Source organism: Corapipo altera, unplaced genomic scaffold (assembly GCF_003945725.1).
Source record: "Corapipo altera isolate COAL_440 unplaced genomic scaffold, ASM394572v1 98, whole genome shotgun sequence".
NCBI lineage: Eukaryota > Metazoa > Chordata > Aves > Passeriformes > Pipridae > Corapipo > Corapipo altera.
Window position 1 is genome coordinate 6,043,689 of NW_020884914.1, and position 26,118 is coordinate 6,069,806.

Genomic DNA, 26,118 nt, shown 5'->3' on the forward strand with positions numbered 1-26,118 from the left:
GTCCTGCTGTCCCCAGGGCCAGGGCTGTCACCTCTTGTTCTGGCCCTGGCATGGCTGGAGGAGCAGTCCCAAACCAGACCAGGAAGCACAGACCCTGATCTTGTTTTTCCCTGGATAGCCTTAACCCAGGCCAGGATCCCAGTCTGGTTCCCAGCATCCACAGCCATGCTTTGGTGAGGAGAATGGCAGGACACAACAAGCCCAAGTGCCCTTGGCACCAGCCTCTGGCTGTGTGGAACATGTGCACTTGCAGCTTGGCCACTCATTTCAGTCCTGCTCAACAACCCAGCTCCCACCCCCAGAAAAAAATGGAAACACTGAAAACCCAGGAGCACACAGGCTGCTTGGAGACAGCCCTGCTCCAACAGATACTGGGGTGAGGGAAGAACGAGCTGTGACACAGTGAGCGAGTCGCTCATTCATTCATGGAATTGTTTACTTGTGATACTTTGCCTTCCTGTCCAGGTCCTCAGGTAACAATGATCAAACAGAATTCCTCGGTGCCCAGGGTCATTTCCCTGCAATCCAGGCCAGCTCCACTGTGCCTGGAGCAGAGGCTGTGCTGTGGGGACGTGGCTGAGTGGCTCAGGAGTCGTGCTGGAGAGCAGAGGAAGCACTTTCAATGCACCAGCATCCAGCCAAAGGTGATGTTCTGTCAGCAGCCCCACAGTGGAACTCTCCTTGTCCTCTCTCACAGTCCCTGGGGGCGGGAAGGGCTGTGGATGTGGCACAGCAGGAATCCTGGCTGGGCAGGCAGTGCTGTCCTGCAGCAGGCCCAGAGCCCAGCACAGAGTGGCCTCGGCTGTCACCGGGGAGCAGGGGGGACATGGAGGAGGGGGAGAACCTGCTCTGTGCCACGTGGCGAGAAATCACCTCCTTCAGCGTTTAGGCATCTTTTAGACACGGAGAGCGTGGCAGGTTCCCTTCCTGTGCCAGCAGAGTCACTTGAGGAGGGACTGAAAGACGGAAATCACGGGGTCCTCGTGGCTGGTGACCACCAGGACACTGCGGAACTTGTCGAAGAGCATCAGCAGCTGCGAGCGCCGCATGTTCTCGTTGTACATGATCTCCTCCAGGTGGTGCCGCCCTCGGAAGTAGTGCAGGAGCCTGTGGGAGCAGAGCAAGGGGGGCACCTGGGCCAGAAGCACCTGCACACACCTAGAGCCCACCCTGCCACCCCCGAGGTGTCCCCTCCCATGGGATGCAAATCAGAAGGTGTTTGGGTTGTGTCCCTCATTTGCATGAATTAAATAATGACACCATTAAATCATGCCCAGCACAGAAATCCCCTGGAAAAGCAGGGGCTTTGCCAAGGTCCTCCTCAGATCAAGAGGTTTCCCAGCCTGTGGCATTTCCCAAGGTTGGCAATTTTCAACATAGTTATACCTCCTGAAAGGGGAGAGGCACAAGTGCAAACAAGCCTTGAGAAGTCAGGACGTGGCAGATTTACTTCTGCTCTCTCTTAGCTGGGCCTGCCTTTGTCACAGCTCTGCACCAGGGGCCTGGGTACCTACACCGGCTTTTGGAATTAGGAAACTTTCCCTCACAGCAGCCCAAGGGGCTTTGTAACTACAGGTTACAAACCCCAAACTCACTCAGGGTTTGGGCAGCTTGGGCTGGGTGGAGCAGTCACAACAGGGAGGTGGAAATTTTGGTGACAGGCACCACAGAGAAGCTCTGGGAGTTATAAGCCCCCAGACTCTAAAGCCTAAGCTCAAACTATGCTGGCTTCTTAAATTCCCAGTTCTCTTTAAACAGAGACAGCACAAATATCACCCACATGCTACAGCCATCAGATAAGCTGGGCCCTGCACAATCAACTACAGCCCAAATTTGCTGCTTAGTCTCTTGTCCCACCCTCCCAAATGTCAGAGCCATCCTGCACGTGTCACTCCAATGCTCCCACCCATCAAGGCCCAAATGCCAGAACCCCTCCCCAGCTCCACAGGCAGATGTGCATCCACATGTGTAACACATCACACTCTGCACTCCAGCTCGTGTTCCATTACCCATGTGCAGCTTCATGCCAACTGACAGTAAAGCTGAGTGGAGATGACATGATCTGTTTTCCAACCCATCCATACAGCCCTCATGCAGGAACAGCCCCAAAATACACCCAGTATCCACCAGAGCATTCCTGTCTGTTCTCACATGGCAGCAGGATGGGGCCTCTCGTGCTTTCCCTGCAGGACCAACACCTGCCTGGCTGCCTTCTGCTGCTCAGGCTGAAAAGTGGCCATTCCCAGGGGCAGTGTCACTTCTTGTGTGTCAAAACCAGGCTGTTCCCTGAGGCATCAACAGAAGTTTTTGTATCTTATAACTTGTGTCACTGTTCCCAAAGTGATTTTGTGTATTGTCTGCCTGTGCCAGCCCCATGTGCTCGCCTGTTCTGTGCAAATGGCACAGCCTGGCTTTCCACAGCAACACAGACTGAGCAGCTTTCCAACAAATAAATCCATCCTGTATTCAGAAAGTTTGGATCCGTAATGGGTCAAGATCAAATATTTTCCACTCCAATAAAAGCTAGGGAGGATATTAAAGAATATCACAAAAATCTCGTCTGGAAGACACCTCCAAAGCCCAGTCCAGCATCCTGCTCCAGCAGGACTACTGCCAATGCTGGAGCTTTTCACAGCCAAGCTCAAACCCTTCAGAGATGGAGATCCCCCCACATGCTTGGGCAATCTGTCCTGGGCTGCACCACCCTCCCAGGGAAGAGCTTTTACCTGAAGTCCAACTGGAGTCTACAAAGCTGTACTTGGGGCTCACAGCTCCAGTGGAGATGGGCACTACCTTCACCTTTCTGGGCAATGAACATTTGTGGGACACAAAGAGCACAAGATGGCACTTCTTGGGGCAGTTGCACTGCATTTGAGTCCCTCTGAAGCTGCACAGACGTGTCTGCTGTGGCCAGATCCAGATGCAGTGACAGGAGATTATTGCTTTCCATGGCTCATCACTGCTCTCCCTTCTTCCAGAGCTGCCCCTGTAACAGCACTGTAGTGTCCTTACACACTAAAACCCCCACAGTTATCTCAGACTAGTCACCCAAACAGAATTAGCTTATTTCTGGCCAAGATATCCCTTCCACAGCACTGCCTGAAAATGGAGCAGAACTGTCCACAGCTTGGTGCTGCCAATGATCATTCCAAGTGGAGTAAAGGATCTCACCTCCCCATCTAAGAGCAAGAAAAATAAATCCTGAAAGCAACTCCACACCCATGGCTTGGGAGAGAAGCCATGAGTGAAGCCTCAGACTTCTTCAAAAGCCCTGCTTTACATGCAGTGAGGAATGCTTTGTGTACATTACCCAAGATCCAGCTCTAAAGGAACTTGTCTCCCTCTTAAGCTTGTTCTGGAAGGACATGCCAACCCTCCTCCAGCTGCACCCAAGGAAAGGACTCGGATTTCAATTCCCATTCACTGTCATGAGGGTTAATGCAGCCAATGCTGGAGCCAAGGCCAGTCTTCCTTGTTTCCCCTTGAGGTTTGTGCCTTGCAAAGAGGGGCTGTGCACAGCCCTGGACAGGCAGCAGCACTTTGTGCTGTCTGTGTAAGGAGGAACAGGCTGAGGGGTCAGCACAGGAAAATGTACTGGGCTGAAGTTCCCTGCTGTGCTGGAAACAGCCCATCCCTCAGTGTGCACACACAGCCCCCCTTGGAAGGGCAGGCACAGGATATTTAGGGCACTGGCTCTGCATTTATAGCACTTTGCTCTGGGAGGCAGCTGAGCCAGCAGAGCTGTTTGCCAGAGCACAGCCCCCTTTGGGCTGCTGGTCCTCAGAACTCAGGAGAGGAAGGGCTGGTGCAGCACCTGCATGAGGGTAATGAGGGAGAGCAGCTCCCTCACTGCAGCTTCTCCTCAGCTCTTCACCCTTTCACTGAGAGCAACAGAGTTACCCAGACACTCATTTCTGAGGGTTATGGCACAAAAAGAGAGAAAATACACCCACAGCCTCCAAGTTATGGTGTCTAAAACAGCCACTGGTAACCAAGAGGGTCTTGCACGAACATTTCTCTGTGTGTGCCCACAGGACCCATCTGTTTACTGTGTCTCCTCCCCTCCTCACTGCCTCTGAGAGCACCCTGAGCACTTGTCAATTCAAGCTGTAGCACACTGGAAATTCAGACCCAGCAAGGCCATCCTGGGGATCTGCAAAAGAACCTGGTGCAGGAGCAAACTGCACAGTTCACATCACTCAGCTGCCTGGTCACAGCAGCTGCTTTCACAAAGGAATCAGAGTCATTTTTTGCATCTGCAGTTCCAAAGCCTTTTCAAATGACTGCTTTACCCAGATGAGGGAAGTGAGAGGGGAGCAATCACAACATGCTTTCCTCTCCCTAGGATAAATAGGCACTGAACTGGTCCAAAGAGTTCCCCACAAACTGTGTGTTAAGATATCATTAAATATGATGTTGTTTTTACTTTCTTTTCTCACTGGTTTTGTAATGACTTAGCTGGTAACAGGGAAAAACCACTTCAGAGTTCTCAAACGGCCAAAATGTTGCCTCTCAATCAGAGAATATCCCCTGAACAGTTGCAGAAGATGAAGCAGACGAGTGATTCAGAGAGCAGTAACTACCCATAAGCTTTGAGAGCTCTGTCAAACTCCCTAAGCTGTACTCTACTGCAGACAAGGAAAGTATTTTCCTGCTGTTGCAGTTTCCCTGGGCTACCTGACTGCATCCACCCCAGGGTGAGAACCAGATTTCCAGGGGATTACCAACTGAACCCAGGAGTACTGAACAGCTGCAGCCCTTGCCTCGGGTGGTTTTCTGCCCCACAAGTATGAAAACCAGTGAAAGTTGCATTCCAGTGATGCCACTGAGTTTTGCAATCCTTAGGAAGAAAAAGCATTTCCTCCCCTCCCTCCCTTCTTCCCAGATGGCTGCTCAGGAAGTCATTCTGCTCTCACCACGTGCAGAACCACATCGTGTGTGTTATTGTTGTGTGGAAATTCATAACAACAAAATGTGTGCTACTAATCGCACCCCCCTAATGCCTTTAACCTAATTAACCTAACACAAGGAGCTCTCACTGCTGCCAAACACACCTTGAAACGTTCACAGACTGCTCTGCAAAAGGTTTCAAGGCTGGCTCTGTGTCTCATGCTCCTTGTCTCATATTTGCATGGAGTTCACAAACCTTAAAATGAACAGACACAAAAGGGCAGCATCAGCACCACTGGGTCTTCTTCCCTTTCCCTGCTCAGAAGGGTTTGTCAGGCTGTGCAGTTTTGTGTGGACACAGGAAAGACTGGCAGGCAAACAGTGAAGTCCAGCCATAGGCCCTGATGCTGCTTCACACACCCAGGACTCTGTTAACAAGTGTTCTTATGCCACATAGATCAGTTTTTGTCAAAAACTGCTGTGCACACATGAAACAGATACAAGGGGGACAAACCCAAAGGAATCTACCCTCCAAACCCCCAGGCTAATGGGACTGGCTCAGTCCACACCAACAAAGTTGCATCCTCACTCCTCACCTTGCAAACATGCGGAGATCCTCAGGATTCTGGGCAGCAGGGACGTTCAGGATCGCTTCCCGCTCGTGTTCCAACAAGCTGGCGAGGAGATTCTCTGTCATCCTTTTATTCAGGGGTGAGTCCCCACCAGGTATCAACTCAGCACTGGAATTATCCATGCTAGGGCTTGTCAGAGTCATGTCATCACTGCTGGCTATCAGGGGGAGAGACAGAGACACACACAATCTTTATATTCCACAGCATAACGATGCAAAGATTACCAATTCAGGCTATTTCCATGCAGCCTTTCCAACTAATCCCTTTGGATTTGTGGAGCAGAGAAAGTGGCTCTCCAAATGCCCCATGAATCTGCAATTAGTCATATGACAACACGGCGATTTTATCAATGGGAAATTCAAATGCTTCAACAAAGTCATCAATTTGTGTGGAAAACTCTACTTCTGGAGACCATAAACAGTCCATAAAAAACATCTGACAAGAAAATTCCCAGCCAGCTCTGCTGGAATACTGTGAAGTGGTAACATGAAAAGCCTAACAAGCACAGAAGGTGGGAGCAGGCAGAAAGGCCAAGAAGCAATATCCTCTTGTGAGCGAGCCAGAAGCAGCAGATCACAGACTTATCTGACTCACATTCCAAGATTTCTGCCCTAAGTCATGACTTCTGTAAAGCTCAAAGTCGTACAGAGGATCTCTCCCCATACCCAACCTGGGAACACTGCTCAGAACAGCCCAGGCAGGAAAGTTTGGGGATTTCAGCATTGTATCTGACTCATGCTCTTGAAAAAACGCTTTCCTGGAATCACCCTGAAGAATGGCACTGAGATTAAATAAGTCAGGAGACATAAACAGAAATCAATCATTTGTGAGAATGAGCCAGCTCTGTGCCTCCTCAGGTTGCTCCACAGCCCACAGAAACCAGTGTTTGAAACAAATTCTCAGTTTTCTTTCTCTCCTGAAATCCAAAGTTTGGGCAGCAACAGTGGTGCAGCCAGAGGAACACGGGGGTTACTGCTGAGAGCAGCAAGGGAGGAGGGAGCTGCTTTAAAAACAAAAATGGAAGCAGCTCTCATAAAAATCTTTTACATGACCAAATGAGAACTTGGCAAATTACAAAGCATTGCTTCTTATTAAAAAGAAGAATTCAAGGTCTACTAGTCCTTAGGTCTGTCACCAGTGGCCAGTGTGAATTTAAGAAAGGCTGGGCCTAATTAGCAAGGACTCCAGCGAGAGGAGTGGTCTCATTATCAAGGCCTGCTGGCCCTTGGCAGGGCTCAGGGGAGCTCTAGGAGTGAGCTGGAGTCTGAAACAGCAGAGACAAGTGTGCTCATACTTGGAGAACCAAAGCTGAGAGCGTTGGGGGTGCTCAGACTTCGGCCCCCAACTCTGGCAGTGAAGGGCATGTCTTCGTCCTGGGCCCGGAGATCCTCCTCATTCGGGGGCACCATCAGGCACACGTAGGTGTGGAGCTGGATCAGGAGCCTGTGCTGCAGCATCCATATCACCATCTGAATGAGCTGGGTCTGCAGAGGGAGGAACAGGGGATTAAACACCCAGGAAATGAAATATGGGGCAAAACAACACACAAAGGTCGGACTTTGTGACTAACCGGTCGATGAGAAAGGCTCTTCACCCCACAGGAGAGTTTATCTCTTTTCCAATCATGAAAAGGTGGCCAGGCACAAACATTCCTCACACCCAGAGCCTCTGTGGGTGCTCAGGCTGTAATGGAGCCTTTAATGTTCAACATGTCTTTGTGCAACACTGCCCAGCACAGCCAGTGGCCTCCAAGGAACCAGCCCTGCCCCGGTTTGCTGGTTTCTACACAAGGGCCACTAAAATAAATCACCAAAGGGTCAGTCCCAGACAGGCAGACTGAAGGGCAAGCTCCCCTAGAGAGCTGGGAGAGGGCAGGGGGATGGGGCAGAGCTGAAGAAACCAGGAGAGGTGCCCAGGAATAGGAGCCACTTGCTGTGAGATGGGAAACTGCTGAGTAGCCACGGGAGAGGCTCTGGAGATGAGAGCCTGCCAGGGCTGGGAGGTACAGAAACAGCACCACCAGCAGCAGCAGAAGCCTTGGCAAGGGCCAGCAGGCTGTGCTGCCAGGGAGTCCCCTCTCAATGCAGAGGGTCAGTATCCCTCACTTGCTGCTGTAATAACACAGGCCAAGCTTACAAAGGCACCTGGGGTTTCAGGGTGCAGGCAGGCAAGAGGTTCACAAGCACTGAGAGACGTCTCTCGTATCAAACACATCCAACACCTGTGTCAGAGCAGCTGCCCCACGTCCCCCAAGCACTGCTCTGCAGTGGGCAGAGCCAGGGGCAAGTGTCTGTAGGATCATGGCATGGCCTGTTTCCAGGAGCTTGGGAGGAGCATTCAAAATGCATCATTGTGTCTGATTTCTGCATGAAAAGCCTTTTCATATCACTGCAGGCAACCCTCCCCGTAGCTGAGGGCTCTGAGAACACTGATCCACTGACAAAGCTGTTTGGGGATTTCATAGCAACCAACAGTGTTTTGGTGAGAGAAACACATGCAGCATGAGCTCAGGCTCTGAGAAGGAAGCTCACTCTGCTGCATTAATCATCAGGGTAACAGGCCAAATCTCAATAAAAGCCCCAAACCCAAGTTCATCAGCCCACATAATTTTCCTTTTTCCATAAATCTTATAATTCTCAGTTCCTCCTCTGCTATCAAATCACAAAAGAAGCCTCTTTTGTTTGCAGACAGACCCACACCCTGTCTTTTCAGGGATTACCACTTTTGGGGGCTCAATGGATTTTAACCTTAAAAAGTATTATTTGGGATCGCCTTCAAACACGTATTTTTTGGAAAGGCCATAATTCATTTTACATGTTTAATGAAAACTCTACAGAAGAGGAAGGTTGGCAAAAGACACTGAAGACATAGTGCTTTGCTAACATCTGAAGTCAGCCTGGAACAGTGAGGAGGTTTATCCAGTGATTATGCTGCTGTAAACCTTCCTTCCAGATGCAGGCCTGGATGGAAAGATGTCTCATTTATTTTGCTTAAATTTCCAACCTGCTGGCACACAGCGATGTCTGATCAGCAAATGAAAGAGGTCTGCACGTTTCACAGCACAAAACAACCCTGGAAAAATCCAAGGCAGCTCAAGGAGACAGTAAGACAGGCTCTACCAGACCTGCAGAAGCCTGACCCAGACCCACCTCCACTGGTCACTTCGGTGGTTTCATGAGTTACAGAAAGAGCCAGTTTCTTTAGTTACAGCTCCAAGGCATGGAAAGTCTTATCCAACACTCTCTAATCCTGCACCTTCACGTCTCTGCTCTTGTGGAAATATCTAGACAGCCACCTGGAAATGGGCTGTGACCAACTTCAGAACTAGAGGAAACTTCTTCCATACTGAAGTGAGCCTGAAAAATGCTCCCTAGACCAGAGAGGCTGATGAGCAATGATGGTCACCTGCACTTAGCCAAACTTCAGCAGGAGTTTGGTACCTCTTAAAATCCAGTCCTAGAAAAAGCCCAAGTGCTGCAAGGTCCTGCAGATGGGCCCTGCCCAAATGTGCTCTGTGCCACCACTGCAGATGTGCCTCACACCACTCCCACTTCTTCTGGGTTTAAGCCCATTTCTCACCAGCAGGAGTGTTTTCACAGATAAGGTCCAGCAGAGGCTTTGCTAACACCTTCTGCTGCATGGCCTTCTGGACACCAACACTGAATTTCCATCCACTCTCCATCTGCTCCCCCTGGGCTCTGATGGAGTTTACAGACAGGTCTGCAGGAGCAGAGGCTTCCCCGAGCCATCTGTGCTGTGCTGGCTGTTGGAAATGCTCCTCCTCCCCTAGAAGTACAGGGTTATCTCTCTGTCTGGTCTCAGCCTACTTGATCAGAGCTGGGCTCCTTGCTGAAGCCAAAAGGGCTGGGAGGAGCTTCCCAGGCAGGGTATACTTCAATCCCAGGACTGCCTGTGCTCCCTCAGCTATCCTCTGGCACAGCAGGAATCCACAGCCGGCCTTCTCTGGCTGAAACACCAGGACCGTGAGGGAAATATAAAGCAAAACATTCTCTGTTGCTTAATTTAACTACCAACCCACTCCAAATTTCATCCATGTTCCCTTTTCATCCTTCCCATCTGCCCATGCTGCCTCTTCCCAGCTCTGAGGGGTCCTGTCTGCCACAGCATCTGGTCTGTTCCTGCTGGCACAGATCAGCCCAGCTGATCCCATCCCCTGCATCTCCCCTCCCAGGGCACAGCAGGGCCCAGGCACAGGGAGAGCCCGTGCAAGGCAGCACGGAAGGCACTGGGACAATGCCCTGCTTTGTGCTGACTGACACAGGCAGAGATGCTGCACTGGCTCCCAAAAACATGGGCACTGCGTGTCAGCCCAGCTGGGCGGGTTGGGATGGCCAGAGGAAAGCTCAGCCCCAACTGCTGGAGGGACAAGATCCAGCATTCCTTATTCTCCACTCTGTGGAACCAAGGGGAGCACTTGTGAAACTCTTGAGAAATGTGTTAAATAAAACACATTTCCTGCAAGGAGTCTTCAAGGCTGTTTTCTTTCCCTGGGCTAAAAAGCTAAGGATAACTGGGAGCAGCAACAGGTTCAGGAAAGGGAAGGGAAAAGAGCAACCCAGGAGCATTCAATCCTAGCTTGTTTCTTACTACATGAGGAGACACTTTCAGTTAAAACACAGCTTGCTTTGCCTACTGAAGCACACAAGCCCCTTTCTCCAGCCTGGATCACCCAGTTATTTCACATATGCACTTTTCAAGGTCCAACTTGAGAACTAAGGGCTGCTTTGTAGGATGGCACCTTCCAAGTCAAGAGGGTGCAGGGATGTTTGCTGAAATATATTATGTTTCTTCAGCATTCAAACCACGCTGTTTTATGGAAGGCAGATCAGCTATTAGAGCTTCTCCCTATTTTACTGAAAACAGACTCTGAAAACTCCTACTAATGTAATATGAAACATTTACTGTCTAATCCTTAGGTAACAGCTCTAAATTCTCAGCTTAAACATTCCCTCCATTTAGGCCCAGCATGAACATATTTTTTTAACTTACTGTGCTAAAGCCCCTGACTTTATACCCGGTCCAACTGAATATAAATGGATCTTAATACCACTTCTCTACCTCTCCCAGAAAAAGCTCCCGTGACTCCTAATGCCTTCCAGATGCCCAGCAGAGCAGTCCCACGTGCAGTGTGGCTCTCTGAAGACACAGCTGCCTATTCAGTGTGTGCAGGCAGCTCCCCTCCCACTCCATCCCCCCACACTCAGGCTCATTTTCCACTGAGCCCCACACAAAGCACGGCACGTTTTCCGGATGCAGAAGGCAGAGGCCTCATCCCCCAGTGCCTGACTCCCTGCAGGATGGCCAGACTTACTAAAACAACAGGGAAAAGTTAAACAGATTTAGTTCAGCAGCAGCTGTCATGCTTCCCCATCTGTTTTTTCCTGCAGTTAACCACGTCCCATCGAGGGAGAATTAGAGAACTACAACAATAACAAACGTGCATTAGGGATGCAGGGAGGAAATGAGATGTCTGGTTCACCCAGGAACACTCCTTGGACCTTGTGGTGGAAGGATCCCTCCTGCTGGTCCACCTTTGTTGAAGGCAGGGTAGGGAGATGTTACAGCTTCTCCTGAAGCAGATACTTTAGTTGAGGTTACTGCACAGATGAGGGGAAGCCACAAGCACCATTCCCTGCTCTTGGTCTGCAAAGAAACTTAGTGCAGAGCAGCTGAGTGTAAATCTTTGACGTTGTGCAAAGAATGCATTGCACTGCAAAGCAGGTTAAACAAAGCCTTCCCATGCACCAGTGGCAGTGCCTGGCACAGATCCTGTCCAGGCCATGGGTCACCGAGAGCTCCTGTGCTTTCCTAGGAGGTTTTGAAGGGATGTGCAGCCCTCTGAACCCCCCCAGAGCTCCACTCCAGTGTGCTCTGTGCTCACATCAAGGCTGTGCCACAGGGACAGGAACCAGCAGTCACAGGCAGCACAACAGGGACAGTTTCTTTGGGTCAGGGTAGAGGAGATGTAAACAGCTGCTTTTCCAGTAAAAACACTAAAAGGGAACATGAGTTCCCTTTTTATCAGCTCCCAGGATCCCCCCACCCGATGGCTGCACCCTGCTGAGATCCAGGACAGTCCCAGGCTGCACTGGATTGCTGAGTCCTGGTGACACTACACAGCCTGGTGGAGCCAAGAGACAACTCCCTGTGAGAAGGGGAGAACAGCTTCTGCTCTCCTCACCCCCCCAGCTGCACAAGGTCTGCAGAAATCACCCCCTCGCTCTGCGCCAGCCCTGGAGCTCGATGGACCTCCCCTGAGCGAATTCCACCTGCTAACCTGGCAGAAAACTAGTGCAGCTGAAACAAGTGAAAGGAATGGAGTCAAGCTGGACAGGAGCCAGAGCTGAAGCAAAGGGAAGAGGGAAGGGAGGAAGGTGTGTGTGTGCACACACCTGGGAGTGGGAAGGGAAAACAGGGCCTGGGCTCAGCAGCACCCAGATACCATCAGATCAGCAGAGCTGTAGGTGTGGGCTCAACCTCACACTGCTGCAGCACAGCCAGCATGGCAGGGAACACAGAGAGAGGGCAGCAGGCAGAGAGCACTGCAGGAATACCAATATCTTCTCAGCTGAGAGATACACAATGACCAGAGTTCAACTGTAATACACTGCTCAGCATCACAGGCAAGAAAAGAGACCAAGATGGCATGATCAAGGATTCCTGTCTCTGGCACAGGGCACAGCTGAGAGCACTGGCAGGGCTGGCAGACACCACTCCCTGGAGATCTCCCACCTACTTGACTGGCAGACACCAAAAGCAGATTGTAGACACGCACTCCACCTTTCAAGGCAGTCCTGTCCTTGCAGGTTGTTCGTACCTCCAACCAGCCAAAAAACACCACAGCACCCCAAGTAGAAAAATGAGCGTCACATTTTTTTCATCCACCCAAAGGAATGGAGAAATTCCACCCATGTAACAGTAACCCAACAAAAATAACTTCGTCCCCTTTCAGATACTTTTGTATAAAAACAGGAGGAAGGGCTCTGAGAGCTCTCCTTTTTTTAAGGAGGGCTCTATTAATGCCTTCTGTATTCTCTACCCACCCATAGGCAGATGCCAAAAGGAGGGAACAAATCCCAGGCTTAAGACAAGAATCAAATGGGATGGATGCCATGAAACCAATAACAGTGTCTGCAGAAGATATACCCCCTCCCACAGTACTGACCTTCCAGCACAAATGACCTTCAGAAGCACAGGCAGTGCCCTCAGCCTGATGGAAACCATGAGATAACAGGCAACTGCTGAAAATCTTCAAAGCTAAAAAACCTCACATCCCCTCCTGTGCACACAAAGAATAAAACTACAGGCAAAGGTCCCAACTTCGTCAATTTTTTTCAAAGGCAAAGCAAATTTGACAATATTTACAGTTCAGAGTGTAGCATTTTTCATCACTGCACAGTGGAACAAAAACCCATTCACATCTCATTAGATTAATTGTATTGACTGGATGTCTGTTAATTACAATTGGAGCCTGATCACTTCAGGACAGGGATTGGAGTCACCTCTCAAAAGGCTAGCACCTAACAAAAAATAATACAGAGTCCTGCATGGGTAAATCAAAGTAGAAGAAAATGTACTGATATGAATACCTGTAGAAACTCTCTCCAATCTAAGCTGCCCCAAGAGCTGTCACACTTTGCTTCACCAAAAAGCCACTTGCCATGGCTCTGAACACCCCACTGGTGCATGGTGGGCTCCATCTCCAAACACACACCCCTTCCCAATGTGGCCCCAAGTCTCCTGCAACCATAGTTCTCAAGTCTCCTTTTCAGCCTGTAGCTTTTCACAGCATCATCCTTCATCCTTCCACACAGGCTGCTGAAAAAGGATGCTGAAATCCAGCCATGCTGCTGACCTGTAGGACCCCACCACGGACAGGTGAACAGCTAAAAAGCCACATTAGCACTCCATCACCTCTGGCAAGCATTTATCACACTGTTGTTTCCAGGCAGAACTGCAGCAGTAAGTGGCAGACCTTTATTTGTGTATTTTAAACAAAAGTAGGACGCCTGAAAACAGCCAGAAGTATCGAAGGAGAAGTATCAGGGCAAGCAATTAATTTTAAAAGGAGTACTGAAAATGTCTCCTGCAGCTAGAATAAAATTAATGCTATGATTTCAGCTTCAATTTTCAGGACACTGATTTGTCTGTACCTACTGTGAAGTCCTGCTCTTCCCCTGCCTCCCAAGGTGGCAGCTGACCAGCACATACTATTGGGATTAGACCTACATCATGACTTATCTTTATCTCTGATCATCATCTCTGCCAACCTGTAATTACAACAAATTCTTCCCTCCCAGTTGGGCCCGAGTGCACAAGTGATGTTAATCTTCCCTGTCTCTGAGCAGTGGCTGAATTCATGCAGCCAGCAGGTCATCCAAGCCTGAAGGCCAGAAACAACACCAAGAGCCATCAGCCAAAGAACTCTGCCTGTGCTTCCTCTGCTACACTGAGCTGTGCTCAGAGGTCTGAGCCTCTTCATCTGGGAACAGAACAGTGTCAGCCAGGAGACTTCACATTATTGAGCTCTTTCTTGCACTTCACCAGTTCCCAGAAGTGGCACAAGCCATGACTGATGTGTGAGCAAAACAGCTCACAAATCCCAAATCCACACATTATTAACCCAAATCTGAACACTAAAAACCTAATGCTGTAACACATGGACTCCTGCTGACTCCACGCTGAGTCTACTTCCTCCAACAGCCTTTCAGCAATCCCAGTTTCACAGCAAAACTAAGTGAACAGACAGTTTGCTTTCAAAACCAGATTGTGACCTTGGAGCAGATGGAATATAATAGAATTAAATTTGATTGTGAGGAACCCACAAACTTGCACTCAAGCCCTACTAATTTATGATAGTTCTCAACAGACCAAATGGAGTTTCAGTTTTCCCTACTACATCACTCCAGGAAAACAAAGATTCTCATATTTTTTTAGGGCCGTGCTTTGGTTTTGTTCACCTTGAACATCCCCATCGCTTTTTGGCACGGGGACGTGAAACAACAAACCATAAGTTGGAACTGGAAACTTCTAAACCTGCCACAGGAGGTTCCTGACCAAGCACTCCAGAAGCAGCACCATTCCTTGTTCTCACGAGCAGGAGGACAAGGAGCTGTTGTGCCCTGCCCCACTCACCTCCTGCACGGGCGGCGCCAGCGGGTTCTTGAACTCCGAGAGGGACACGGGGAGGGAGAACTTGGAGAGCATGGATGGCAGGTTGTGGCCACGGAACTGGCAGGAAAATGCCTCTGCCAACGGAGAGTAACTGCAGGAGAGAGGGAAAGGCAGAGATCAGTCCTGCAGTGCTGGTCAGGGTGACATTTATCCATTCACGCGTTACAGAAGTGCCAACTGCCAAATGAAATATCCTCTGTGATCTAGGAAAACCCTAAGGATACTCATGGCATGTTGCATCCTGCAGAAGTAACTAGAAGCTTTTGCACTTACATTCAGCTCCAGGACATTATTCAAGGTGTGGAGGGAATCCAGAGGAGGAAAATATAAGTGATAAAAAGTCCAGAGCTGTGCAGTCTCTGGTCAAAGGGACAGGGACTGGGCAGTCCAGAGAAAGCAGGGATGGGCAGGATATACACACAATCTCTGGATGTGCAGACTGCAGCTGCAAATGTGGCTTTCCCCCTGCCTTTGCTGACAGGACAAGCAATATGACTGATTAGAAGTGAAGGAGAGTCAAGTTAAATATTAGGAAAACTGTTTTAAGATTTCCATCTCCAAAGGTCTTCAAGAACAGCACTGCCATATATGACACAGGCACAGTTGTTCCTGAATGACCTCAAGGTCCCTTCCAGCCCTATTTTTATACTTCCATCAGAGAAGTTTTGATTTAAAACTACTTTCCTATAACCGAGTTCCAACACAGAGTCTAAAAACATCTCAAAATCCAGCACAGGAAGGGTTGCCAATCTTCAGCACAGCAAAAATACCCACCACTGCCTCCACATCTTGCTTTCTGTGCCTCTGCCTGCTCTCCAAATGGCCACGTTGCCTTCTGTCTGTGAGAAGGCACACAGTGTAAACTGCCAACACATGACACAGAACAGCAGTGATGGCAACACTGACTTGATCTGATTCCATCCAGGTGATGCTGTGTGCCAGACACACAGACAGTCCTATAAAACACCCATTTAACTTCATCATGGAGCATTTTGTTTTGTAAATGCTTCCCTCTTGCTCCAGGTCCATACAGCCTTCCTGATATGGACATTCAGTGAGCAAGAGTACTAAAAATACCAACAGCAGCTTCACAGGGTAAATAATGCTCCCAGGGCCCACAGCACCACAGGAGCATATTGATCTGCTCTGCTGCTCCTGCCTGCCCACACTGGCTGTGCAAGTTCAGGCACAAGTAATGGTTTGTGTGTTGCAGAGTCTCAGCAAATTCATACATGAAGAAAGATCCCACTCTGTGTCCAGTCAGAGGAGGAAGGTGCCTCTGCACTCCTCCCCACCGTGCTGCCACAGACACTCATCTACTTACAGACAGACACTGGCATTTGGAGAGAGCATGTAGACATTGTTTTCACAAAGAGGATAAATAATAATTGCTTTTCCCCAGTAAACGAGATGTGCAGCAAGCTGGAAAACCTGCATTGAGAAAACAGGGAAAAATAAGGGGAGCAAAAAGCACAATTCAAACTCTCAGCAAACGTTCCACACAATGACAGAAAAACCTTGTCTGAACTGAAATGAAAGAAAACTGTTCCATCCTTTCACCCTGCCTTCAGAATAAATCTGTGGTTTAACATAACATGTGGCACATCAAAAAGCATTTGACAGGGTTATGAAGCTCCAGATATTCACTTCATATTTCTGAGCAACTTAGTATTTCCTGCCTCGAAGGAATTTCTTCAAACTGTATCAATAGAAGTTTAGTTACTTTTCATGCCCCAAAAAACTATTTTTCTTTATGCACAAAATGCATTAAGTGTTATACATGAAAAATGAAACAAAAGAATCAGCCTCTACTACGACACAAACATGAAGGAAACCAACACTAACTTCTTACTGCACTGAGGTATTTCAATAATGAACTACACAAAGTATTTTAATGTGTTAAACAAGTCAGTGGTTGCTAATGGCTCTGGAAAAGCCACATAAATAGTGTCTACGAGACACAAAATCCAGCCTGTATCATTAGATGCATTTAACTGTGCTTTTTTGTGGAGAACAAAACTACAGAAACAGAAGGGAATTTCCAGAGTTCATTCACCCCACAGCTAAATAACGCCAAGTAACACCACAGACCACTGTAGGCAGAGCTGGAATATTATTACAAAGCACGACCTTTCCCTTGGTGCAGATCAGGAGCACGTGTGATGAGGAGCTGTGTTCTTCTCCCTGTCACACAGATTGTGTCCCTGGGTCTGAACTGACTCGTAGCATGGAGTGGCTCTTCTGTTTTATGGAACATCTCATTCCCAATGACCACAGTCATCCATAGGGGTCTCTCAGCAGTCTCATGTTTCATGTGAGTGCCAGAGTCTCATTCCCTCCACTGGCACAACCTTGCCTTCCCAAGGGCTCATCACATCACCTCCAGCAATTCAGATTTGAGATCTGGTTGTCAGTACTGGAAAGGCATTTGGAAAGAGCTGCTGGCTTGGAAAAACTGGTTCAAAATTTTTGCCCAAGCCTAATCTAGAGCTTCCGACAGGGACTCCACAAAGGGTGTGCACCCATGGACTGAGGGAAACTGATATGTAGGTTTGCACAAGCCTTCAGAAATCTTTGGTAGAAAAGATCTTGGCAGATCCTGGAGAAGCAACCTACTTGGCCATGGCAGCTGTAAATTTTCACTTGCAGTTTGGGTGCCTCCATTTGCACGTCGACATCAACGTGGCAAAACCCAGACAAACCACAGTGGTGTAAGTCAGGAGTATTATCTGTTCTGGTTTGGGGAACGTGGGAAGGCACAGAGAAGTCAGAGCAAGTCTCCTCAGAGGGGCACAGGGATGGGACTGGAGGCAACACACACATGGTGGACAGTAGGAAATTCCCATTAGACACAAGGAAAGTTGCTGGTCAAGCGCTGGACCAGAGAGGCTGTGGGAGGTAGCCCTGGACATACTCACAATTTGAACGGACAAGTTTCTGATCAGCCTGTTTTAAGGGACTTGCTCTGAGCACTGGTGGGGTACTGGAGGCCCCCAGGCACTGCTGGCACCCCGATGTGGCTGCAGGGCTGTGCCCTTTGCTAATCCAGCCTGTCCCCAGGCTCCAAGGCTGGTGCACTCTGCTCACACCGAGGGAGCCGACGTGCTCGTGCCCCACACAGACCCACTGGCACACACAAGAACACACCTCGTGAGTTAAAGGCATTTCACAGCTCTGACAGCTCCCTGTACCTGCAGCAATGCCAAGTCAGCATCTTGAGCCAGTTGCTGCAAATTCTTCACAGCAGAGGTAGTTTTAATTACTCTCACCAGGGCAGGAGAGCAGTCCAACGGGAGCTCATTAAGCAACGACTTCTCATCATTTAAAAGTAATAAGGCATGGTAAGGCCTGCAGAAAAATAGAATACATTTGCACAGTAAACTGCAGCTTGTCCTGAAGGCTTAGTTATTCCCACACCATGATACCTGGGGTCAGTCTAATGGTAAAAAAAGAACTTCTAGTATCATCTTTTTGCTCTAACTGGGTTCAAAATGACCTTATTTTTATGTCATGGGGTAAGATGCTCCCTATAAAAAGGGGATATAGGATTGTATGGTAACTGGGTACCCCAGTGACAAGGAAAAAAAGACTGCACTGTGCTGGCAGGATATGAAGAACTAAGCTGAAAACCACTCATCTGCATTACTGAAATACAGAATGGAGTAGAAGAAAGGAAAAAAGCAAGATTTAGTTACTTTTGCAGGATAAAGAGCTGCAAACACGGAATGAAGGAAATAAGGTATGACAGGGCCTGGGCTCTCTTTCTTCTAAAAGCAGAGTTACTTCTGGGCCAAAGATTAAAATGAACACACAGATCCTCTGACTGCCAACAGTGCAGGCCTCTGTTGCAGCATCACCTCGGCACAAGCAGCTGATGTGAACACAGAGGCTGTGGCTTCACAGCACCACGGATCCAGCAGCTGCAGGGAATCCTGTTCCCAGGACTCAGCCCAGGGCCCCTCACCAGTACAGCCCAGTCACACCATCCCCCAGCTGTGCCAGCACAGATGTTTGCAGCACCACCCTCAGAACCGAGGGAGGACTGGCCACACCCTGAAGGGCAGAGCTTGCTCTCACCTGATGGATTTCAGACTCCTCTCGATTGCTTCTGGGGGTATGAAGTTGGTGGCAACATAGTGGATTTTGTGAGGGAGGCAGAAACTCACCTCCAGCCAGTTGTTGATGTGCAAACGAACCACCCCTGTCGTGCAGAGACTAAAACAGCAACAAAATAAATGCATTTACCATGTATCACAAATGAAAGCAGTGGTCCAGATTCACCCCTGCACAGGAATTGGATCAGGACAGGCAAAGACTGAACGCTCCCTGTCTGTCCCCAGGCTGGCTGAGGACCAGCTGATTCCCAACTGCAAGGGCTTCCTTAACTTGTACTTTCAGAGCAGCATCCCCTACAGCATTTTTGGGGAGATCTGAAAGACTTCACCACTGAGATTCTGCTCCCTCTGCTCTTAACACTGCAGCAGTACCTCAAGTTAAAAGAGTTTCTTGAAGATCTACTCCAAGGCAAAGGAAAACTCCCTAGGCCAGAGCTGCAAAGGGCAAAGATAAATTGGGCACATTGTTTTCACCTCTAATTTCCATCCTCCTCTCCAAGGGAAAAGAAAAGGAGATGTCTGTACTGGGCAAGGGCTGTTACAAGCAGCACATTTCCACAATAACAGCCTCCTTCAGTTCTGCTCAGGTTGTTTGTTTCCTACTAACCTGTTCCTGCTTGTCACACGGAATCACAAACGTGCTTGCTAAATGCTTTCTTCATTCTAGGAAACCACAGGGACTAAGCTAAGCCCTTAAGCTGAATTCAGACAACAGGATTGGAGTGGAAATGATGGACATCTCGGGAATGACAATAAAGTCTGACCCTCGTGTTCAGCCTGAAAGCAAAGATAAGCCTCTTTTACTGAAAAAAACCCAGAAAGCTGAAGATTAGAGCCGTGAACGTCATTCAGGTGGTTTTACAGGAGTCTGTAAATCTGGACAAGAGGTGGAATATACCTCTGTAGGGAACTATATTTACTGAAAATGGGCAGTGTACCACAAGGAGCTAAGCCAGTACCACCTTGCAAACCCTCACAACACTGCCCAGCCCACTGACAGGGAATGCTGGCCTGGGAACAGCTGTGCCAGAGGCAGTGGGAATGTGCAGGGAGGAAGCAGCAATCTTTTCACGTCTATTGAGTTAGAAACACATACAAACAAATAAAATACAAATAATACAAAAATCAATCTTAGGCAACAGCTAATCTTGCCTGCACCAGAGAGCTGAATCTCTGAGGATGTCCTTTGGTTTTAAACCTTCTTCCAAAAGAACAGGTTTTTTTGGCCTAAAATGACATTTCAAAGCTTGCACCCTGAAAATTCCAGCCCGAATTTTCAATTCAAGTGTGTTGAGACTCGCAATATATGTCTTTTGTGTCAATAACTCCCATGAATTTCCCCTCTACACAAAACAGTTTAAAAAACATGCCAGGAGCAAATACACGTCTTAGAAACTCTTCATGTGGTGATTCAGCCATTTATAACTAACATTCAATTGCAGGCCACAAACTAACATGCTCTTTTTCAAGTTCATCTGGCTTTAGAGAGGGTTTAGAGAGACCTGAAAATTCAGCTTTAAACAAAAACACTGGGTAGCTCTGGCTGCTGCTGTAACTACTCACCAAACCACAACAGAGTGGTGAGGGAGCAAACACCATCCCCTCCTGCCTCGTGCATGATCAGACTCATTGGGGAAAAATCTCACTGCACACACTGCTTTTGAAAAGCTGAGGCCATGGGTTTGTTCTCACTGAACTCCAAAAAAACACTGATTTTTCCAGCTGCAAATGGAGCAGACAGTGTATGTGTTTTCCTTTTTTAAAAAGGAACTGAAAGGATGAACCCACTGTCCCTCTGGCCCCACCACCTCTCACCTGCTCAGAGGCTCCAGACCCTGCAGGAACATGCAAAGCACAAACACCTCCGTTTTTCTTCATTAAAAGCTGCAGCTCCAGCACCACTGCTCATCCCTCCAGACACACCCAACCGACAGACAAACCTGGATTCCCTCAAAATTCATCAAGGAAAAGGCACACTGGAGCTGTGGTTATCCACACCTCCTCCCAGGCCAAATCCTCACAGGAGAAAACATGACAGTAAATGACCAGGACAAGTGACTTTAAAGGCCACCTGAGAGCAACTGGGGTGTTCAACTGGGTTACCCAAGAGCAGCAGAAATACATGAGAACATGAGATGCTTGCAGGGATATTTTCCCTGCATAGTTTAATATTCATGAAACAGAAAAAAAAATCCAGTTGGTTCCTTTCATTCTTCAGTCCAAGTGCACCAAGGCAGAAGCTTTAATTATGTAATTACCCTCTCGACAATTTTGTCTACAGTGCACTATATAACAAGAGTCTAGAATTAAAGACAACAAGAAAACCAGATTTTCAGTTCTGATCTGGATCTTAATTTCATTCTTCTGCATTTGCATTCAACTGTACAATTTCCAGCCTTCATTATGGCTTTATGCACATGATTTCTCCTTCATCTGCCCCTCCTTGGATGGAAGATAATTTAAGTGTCTAATAATTTGACAAAGAATAAGCTACACCCTCCAGCAGCAACACATGTGACTGCCCTTGGCCAGACAGCAGTTAAATAATGTCACCAACAGAGACACAAAGATTTATGCAAAAGGCTGGATAGACAATCAAGTCCTGAAAAGTGAAGTTCTGACCCATATTTGCCTTCACTTCTACACCTTATTTTTAGGGGCAGAGGGAGAACAGCAAAAAGCAGCAACAGAATACCAATAAACAAGTTTCCAGAATCACAGTTCTCCAGTTCTCCTTTATTCTCCTTAACCAACTCAAACTGGGGAGCAAAGAGTGCAGGACGATGCAGGACTTTGGGAAGGTGAGAACACTGCACACCCTGAACCTCAGGGACACAGTTCAAGTAGCTCCTGACAGGAAACCCAGAATCCCACCCAGATTCCAAGGTGCAGGAGGAATCACATCAGGAATTTACAGATGCCTCTCCTTTGTTCCTTGATTCTTTCCTACAGAGTCTTCACATTGTGTGGGGATTTTTTGCAGTGTTACTGCACCCTGAGCTTTTCCACTGAGTTGACAGTTCACTGAATTATCAGCTGTTAATTCCCAAAGCTCTTTTCAGAGCATTATGTTTGGCCTGACAGGCAATATTTTACAGTCTATCTATACTGATTTTTTCCTGCTGTTCTACCAGTTAACTGGTATCCAGAGACTCCTGCAACTTTTCCTTTTTCCCTATAGACTTTAAAAGTAACTGGGCAGAAACAGCTTAATTCCCCATACTCTAACTGGCTGTTAAACCCTCAAAGACATTCCATTTTATTCCATGAAAACTTAGTTTCAACAGTTTTTTTTAATATCTGGTTAGATAACACCCAATGAGCAATACTGAGGGATACATGGATCAGGATACTGAGGGGGATATCAGAGCCTAAAACTGAGACAGGGAGAAGCAAATAGGAAAAGGCTGTTTAATGTCTCTCCATCATAAGACCCAGGAGACATCTCACAACACACACAAGGAGCAAAGTTCAGAAGAAACAGAAAGAAACACAGAAACTAGTTAAGCCAGGCACCTCCTTATCAGGGGATGCTGTGGTTGTTCAATATTTGCTCTGGCTCACAGGATTGTGGGCTGATTCCGGGAAGTGAGATCAGCTGAAAGCTGTTCAATACACAGAAATCCCCTCCAGAGCTGCAGCACCCTGGGGAATATTTTGGGGGAATATCACTGCTCTTTTGCTCTACTCTGCTGTGCCCTGAACAGCAACTGTGAGCCACTGCAACTGTGAGCCACTGCCCCAAAATGGGAACCCAAAAGTTGAGCATTATCTCAGAGAATTGCAGCTTTTTTCATAACTATTGGCAACACAAAGTAATATCACTTTAAATTTATAGAGGAGTTATGAATTTCTGCATACACACCCCTCATTTTATGTCTGTTCTATTTACATCAGAAATTAAGAGTATGTTTTCTAGTTTGGTGGAGCTTGTAGCTTTGGAGTTTGGTTTTCCTAGAGGTTGTAACTACTTAGAGTTTTGAAATTATTTCACATTTCCTTATAAAGGACACCTGGACTGTGCTTTGATGAAATAACTGTAGCTGGATGCTATTTTACAGTACAGCTACATCTAATAATTCATTAAATCTCCTATAATTATTCCACTTCTCACTGAGCTGCTGAGGTAGGCTAGATCTACCAGTCAGTTCATATCCCACCAGACTAAAAATGTATAAATGCTCTCTGTGTATTAAAAAGAAGTAAACAATTCAATCCTCCCCCAAAAAATTCTCCAAACTTTCACTTTTATTCCCATCCAAAGCTAAGAGAAGTTTGCTAAAACCAGACAGGCAGTTAGCTATTATCAAGCTCACACATTACCTGCAGTTGCAGACAAAACTTAGTGAAAGTTGTCTTGATTCCCTGAATTGAACAGTGGCTTAAAAGAGACACACTGGTAAATTTGTCAGTGCTGGAAGTGTTGGTAACTGGAGTTTCTTGTTCCTAAAACCACTGCTTTTGTTTCTCCACACCAATGTTGGAGTTTGGGGACAAGATGAACAAAGACTTTCCATTTTCTGATCAAAAAGAAACATTCTGGTTCTCTCCATTAGAGTCCAAAAAGGTCCCAGGAACTAGATGCTGATTTACCTCTAAGCTGTGAGTTTAATAACCCTCCATTTCTAGAGCAGCAACAGCGTTACAGTCAAGATGTCCTGGCTGCTGATCCTGCTTTGTATAACACAGGCATTTCATTCAAAACACAGGGAGCATCCTGAACCATGAAAAGATTCACACACTTGTGGTTTTGCACAAACCAAGTTGCTCAGGGACGTGTTGGGTCTTGCCTGAAATACCTCAGCACCACCTACAGGAAACCACGGGCTCGGCAGCTCCTCTGGAGCAGCCCTGGAAACGGGGCTGGAATTGCAGAACAATTGCAGAACGTAGCAAGAACTAGGAAATGCTGGTTTGAGCAAATCTCCAATGGAAAGCTGGGCTCCATTTGCAATTCAAAGTGCTCTCTCCACCTCACTCCCTGTTCTCCTACAGCCAAAGGCTATGCCAGAAGTCTCTGTCAATTAAACCAGCACATTGTCACTGCATGCATTTGAAGGTTTACCCTTCCCAGCCGTCCTTCCTCCTCTAAAATCAACAGACCAAATCTTTCTGTCTCTCCTCTGAGGTCATTCTCACTCCTCCACACTCTCTAGGTGGCCCAAATCTCTCTTGAAATGTGGTCTCCAAAACTGGATACACTATTCGTTAAGCAGGGGCTTTACAATCCCCAGTGGGGTTGGTTCCTATCTTACAGACAAGACTTTTATTTTGTGCATTCTTGTCTATCTGCTTTTTCTGTAACCCCATGTCACTTATGACTAACCCTCATTTCACAGAAGACCACACAGACTTCACTCCAAAGCTGCTGCCACACAGGAATAATTAATTCAGCCTGGACTTGCAGAAAAAAAATCCTGTTTCTAGACCACTTCTACCTTACCAAAAAAATATTTAATTCTATGCCTGCCTGGCGAGGTGCTTCAGTTCCTCTTAACTCATCTGATACAGGTGTAATAACCACACTTCTAATTCTCTCACAGGAAATATTAATGGAAAAACACTGCAGAACACCACCTGATCACCCAGGCAGACAATCACAGTGTTAGCTATTCTTCAAGTACAGCATTACAATAAAGCACACAGGTACTTCATATTTTTACCAACACAAAAGTGTCAAAATCTAACTTGCAGCACTTCTCCCCCACTCACAATGCCTAAATGAGGGAAAAACTGCCTTATTTTACACCTGGGGGACAGTATCAAAGTGTGCTTCTCCGTGGTCAGTCTGTTCCTCCTTATCTCATAGGTCATATCAGCACAGTCCAGGAGTTTGGGCTCTGTGTTGCTCCAGTCACAGCTAAATGCCACAAGATGTCACTGTGTCCCTAAAATTTGTCCCTACAATTTGCCCTGTCACAAATACACAGCCCTACAGGAACAGAAAAATGTAGGTTTAATATTAGAATCACAGGCTACACAAAAAGTGTTTTTAAACTTTTAGTACGTGTTTTGTGTGAGTTGTGTGGAACAATATACCACACTCCTTCAAACAAGCTGAAATTCATAGCTCTTAAACATAACAAAGAGCAGCTTATTTATTAGTTTTCTAATGTGCTTTGCAACCATTAAATTCTTTGGGTTCCCAGTGCCTTACCCTACCTGGCTTTGCAGTGATCCCCTCTGTACAAGGGGAGCCAAAAGCCAGGGAGGATAAAGGGGTTGTCTGATGTTATTCCATGTGCCCTAAAGGAGCTCCAGCCTAATTCTCTGAATCCCTGACAAACACCCCAACCAAGGGGCACAGCATCTTCCTGCCCACCCAAGCCTTCTGTGCCCCTTTGTCAAGGCCCTTCCCCAAGCACAAATCCTGGATGGAGCTGCCTCTCTTCCCGAGGAGCCACTCGGCTCCTGCTCAAGTTCAACACCAACTCCTTTGAAATCTTCGCCAGAACTTCTGATCCTATCAAGAAACAGCATGTTACACTTTCCATTCTGCTGAAAGTCTCAGCATCTGATCCAAATTCACTGTCCAGACATGTACAGAGTAACCAAATGAAGCCAGGGCAGTACCTGACTTGCCATCAGTGCTCGTGCAGCACTTTCCTCTCAGCTGCAGGTCTGGAGCACTTCTCCAGTGATATAATATCCATATTCTGACACTTTTCAATTCTACAGTTCACTTGTCATTATGTGCCTCCGTGCTAAGGAAGAAAATAATAATTCTTAAAGCTGTGACAGACATCACCAACTTTGAGGAACCACAAGATATCAAAGACAGACCAAGGTGATGATTAGGAGAGCAGTTCTGCAAACATTTCACCTGATTGCCAGGATTCACATTGCTCTGCCTGGTATGAATCCCAAATCCCAGTGAGTCAACAGCACGAGGAGGTGGATAATATCCTAAGGAACAAGGCCAGAAGGTTTCAGTGAGGAGCAGCATACTGTGAGCTAGGAATAAAATCCCACTTACCTGTCATATGTCTCTTTGAGATCTCTGGCCAGTTTGCACTTGGGTAGGATGTGATGAAAAGGTGACTGTGGCCCTTCTGTGGCTATAAAAAATTTCAAAACAAGAAAGCAAACAACTGATTTCAAAGCATTTTGACTGATTTCCTCTTCCCCCACCAGATATCAACCAGTATCTAAGGACAGAAATCGTCTCTTTTTAATCTACAGTTACCTCTCAAAGCTTTTAGAATAACTCAAGTTACATGTTAAAATAATAACAGTGAATTATTGCCAACTTCTGCTAAACCTCAACTCAGTTAAGCCCATGTAAC

At 47.4% G+C, this 26,118-nt stretch overlaps 1 protein-coding gene across 7 annotated transcripts in view; it reads right to left on the reverse strand.

Annotated features, from left to right (window-relative positions):
- Positions 1 to 406: 406 nt before the first annotated feature.
- NPRL3 (NPR3 like, GATOR1 complex subunit) overlaps positions 407 to 26,118 on the reverse strand; it is a 42,366-nt gene continuing 16,654 nt past the window's right edge. For 6 of the 7 annotated variants that reach the window (XM_027654797.1, XM_027654798.1, XM_027654794.1 and 3 more), the window contains 8 exons: positions 25,809 to 25,890; positions 18,795 to 18,932; positions 17,909 to 18,065; positions 16,042 to 16,148; positions 14,679 to 14,808; positions 6,817 to 7,006; positions 5,487 to 5,679; positions 407 to 1,107 (listed from right to left, as the gene is read on the reverse strand). In XM_027654797.1, the coding sequence (XP_027510598.1) occupies positions 942 to 1,107; positions 5,487 to 5,679; positions 6,817 to 7,006; positions 14,679 to 14,808; positions 16,042 to 16,148; positions 17,909 to 18,065; positions 18,795 to 18,932; positions 25,809 to 25,890 (1,163 nt within the window). In that variant the 3' untranslated portion in view covers positions 407 to 941. The other variant, XM_027654795.1, reaches the window with a different exon arrangement.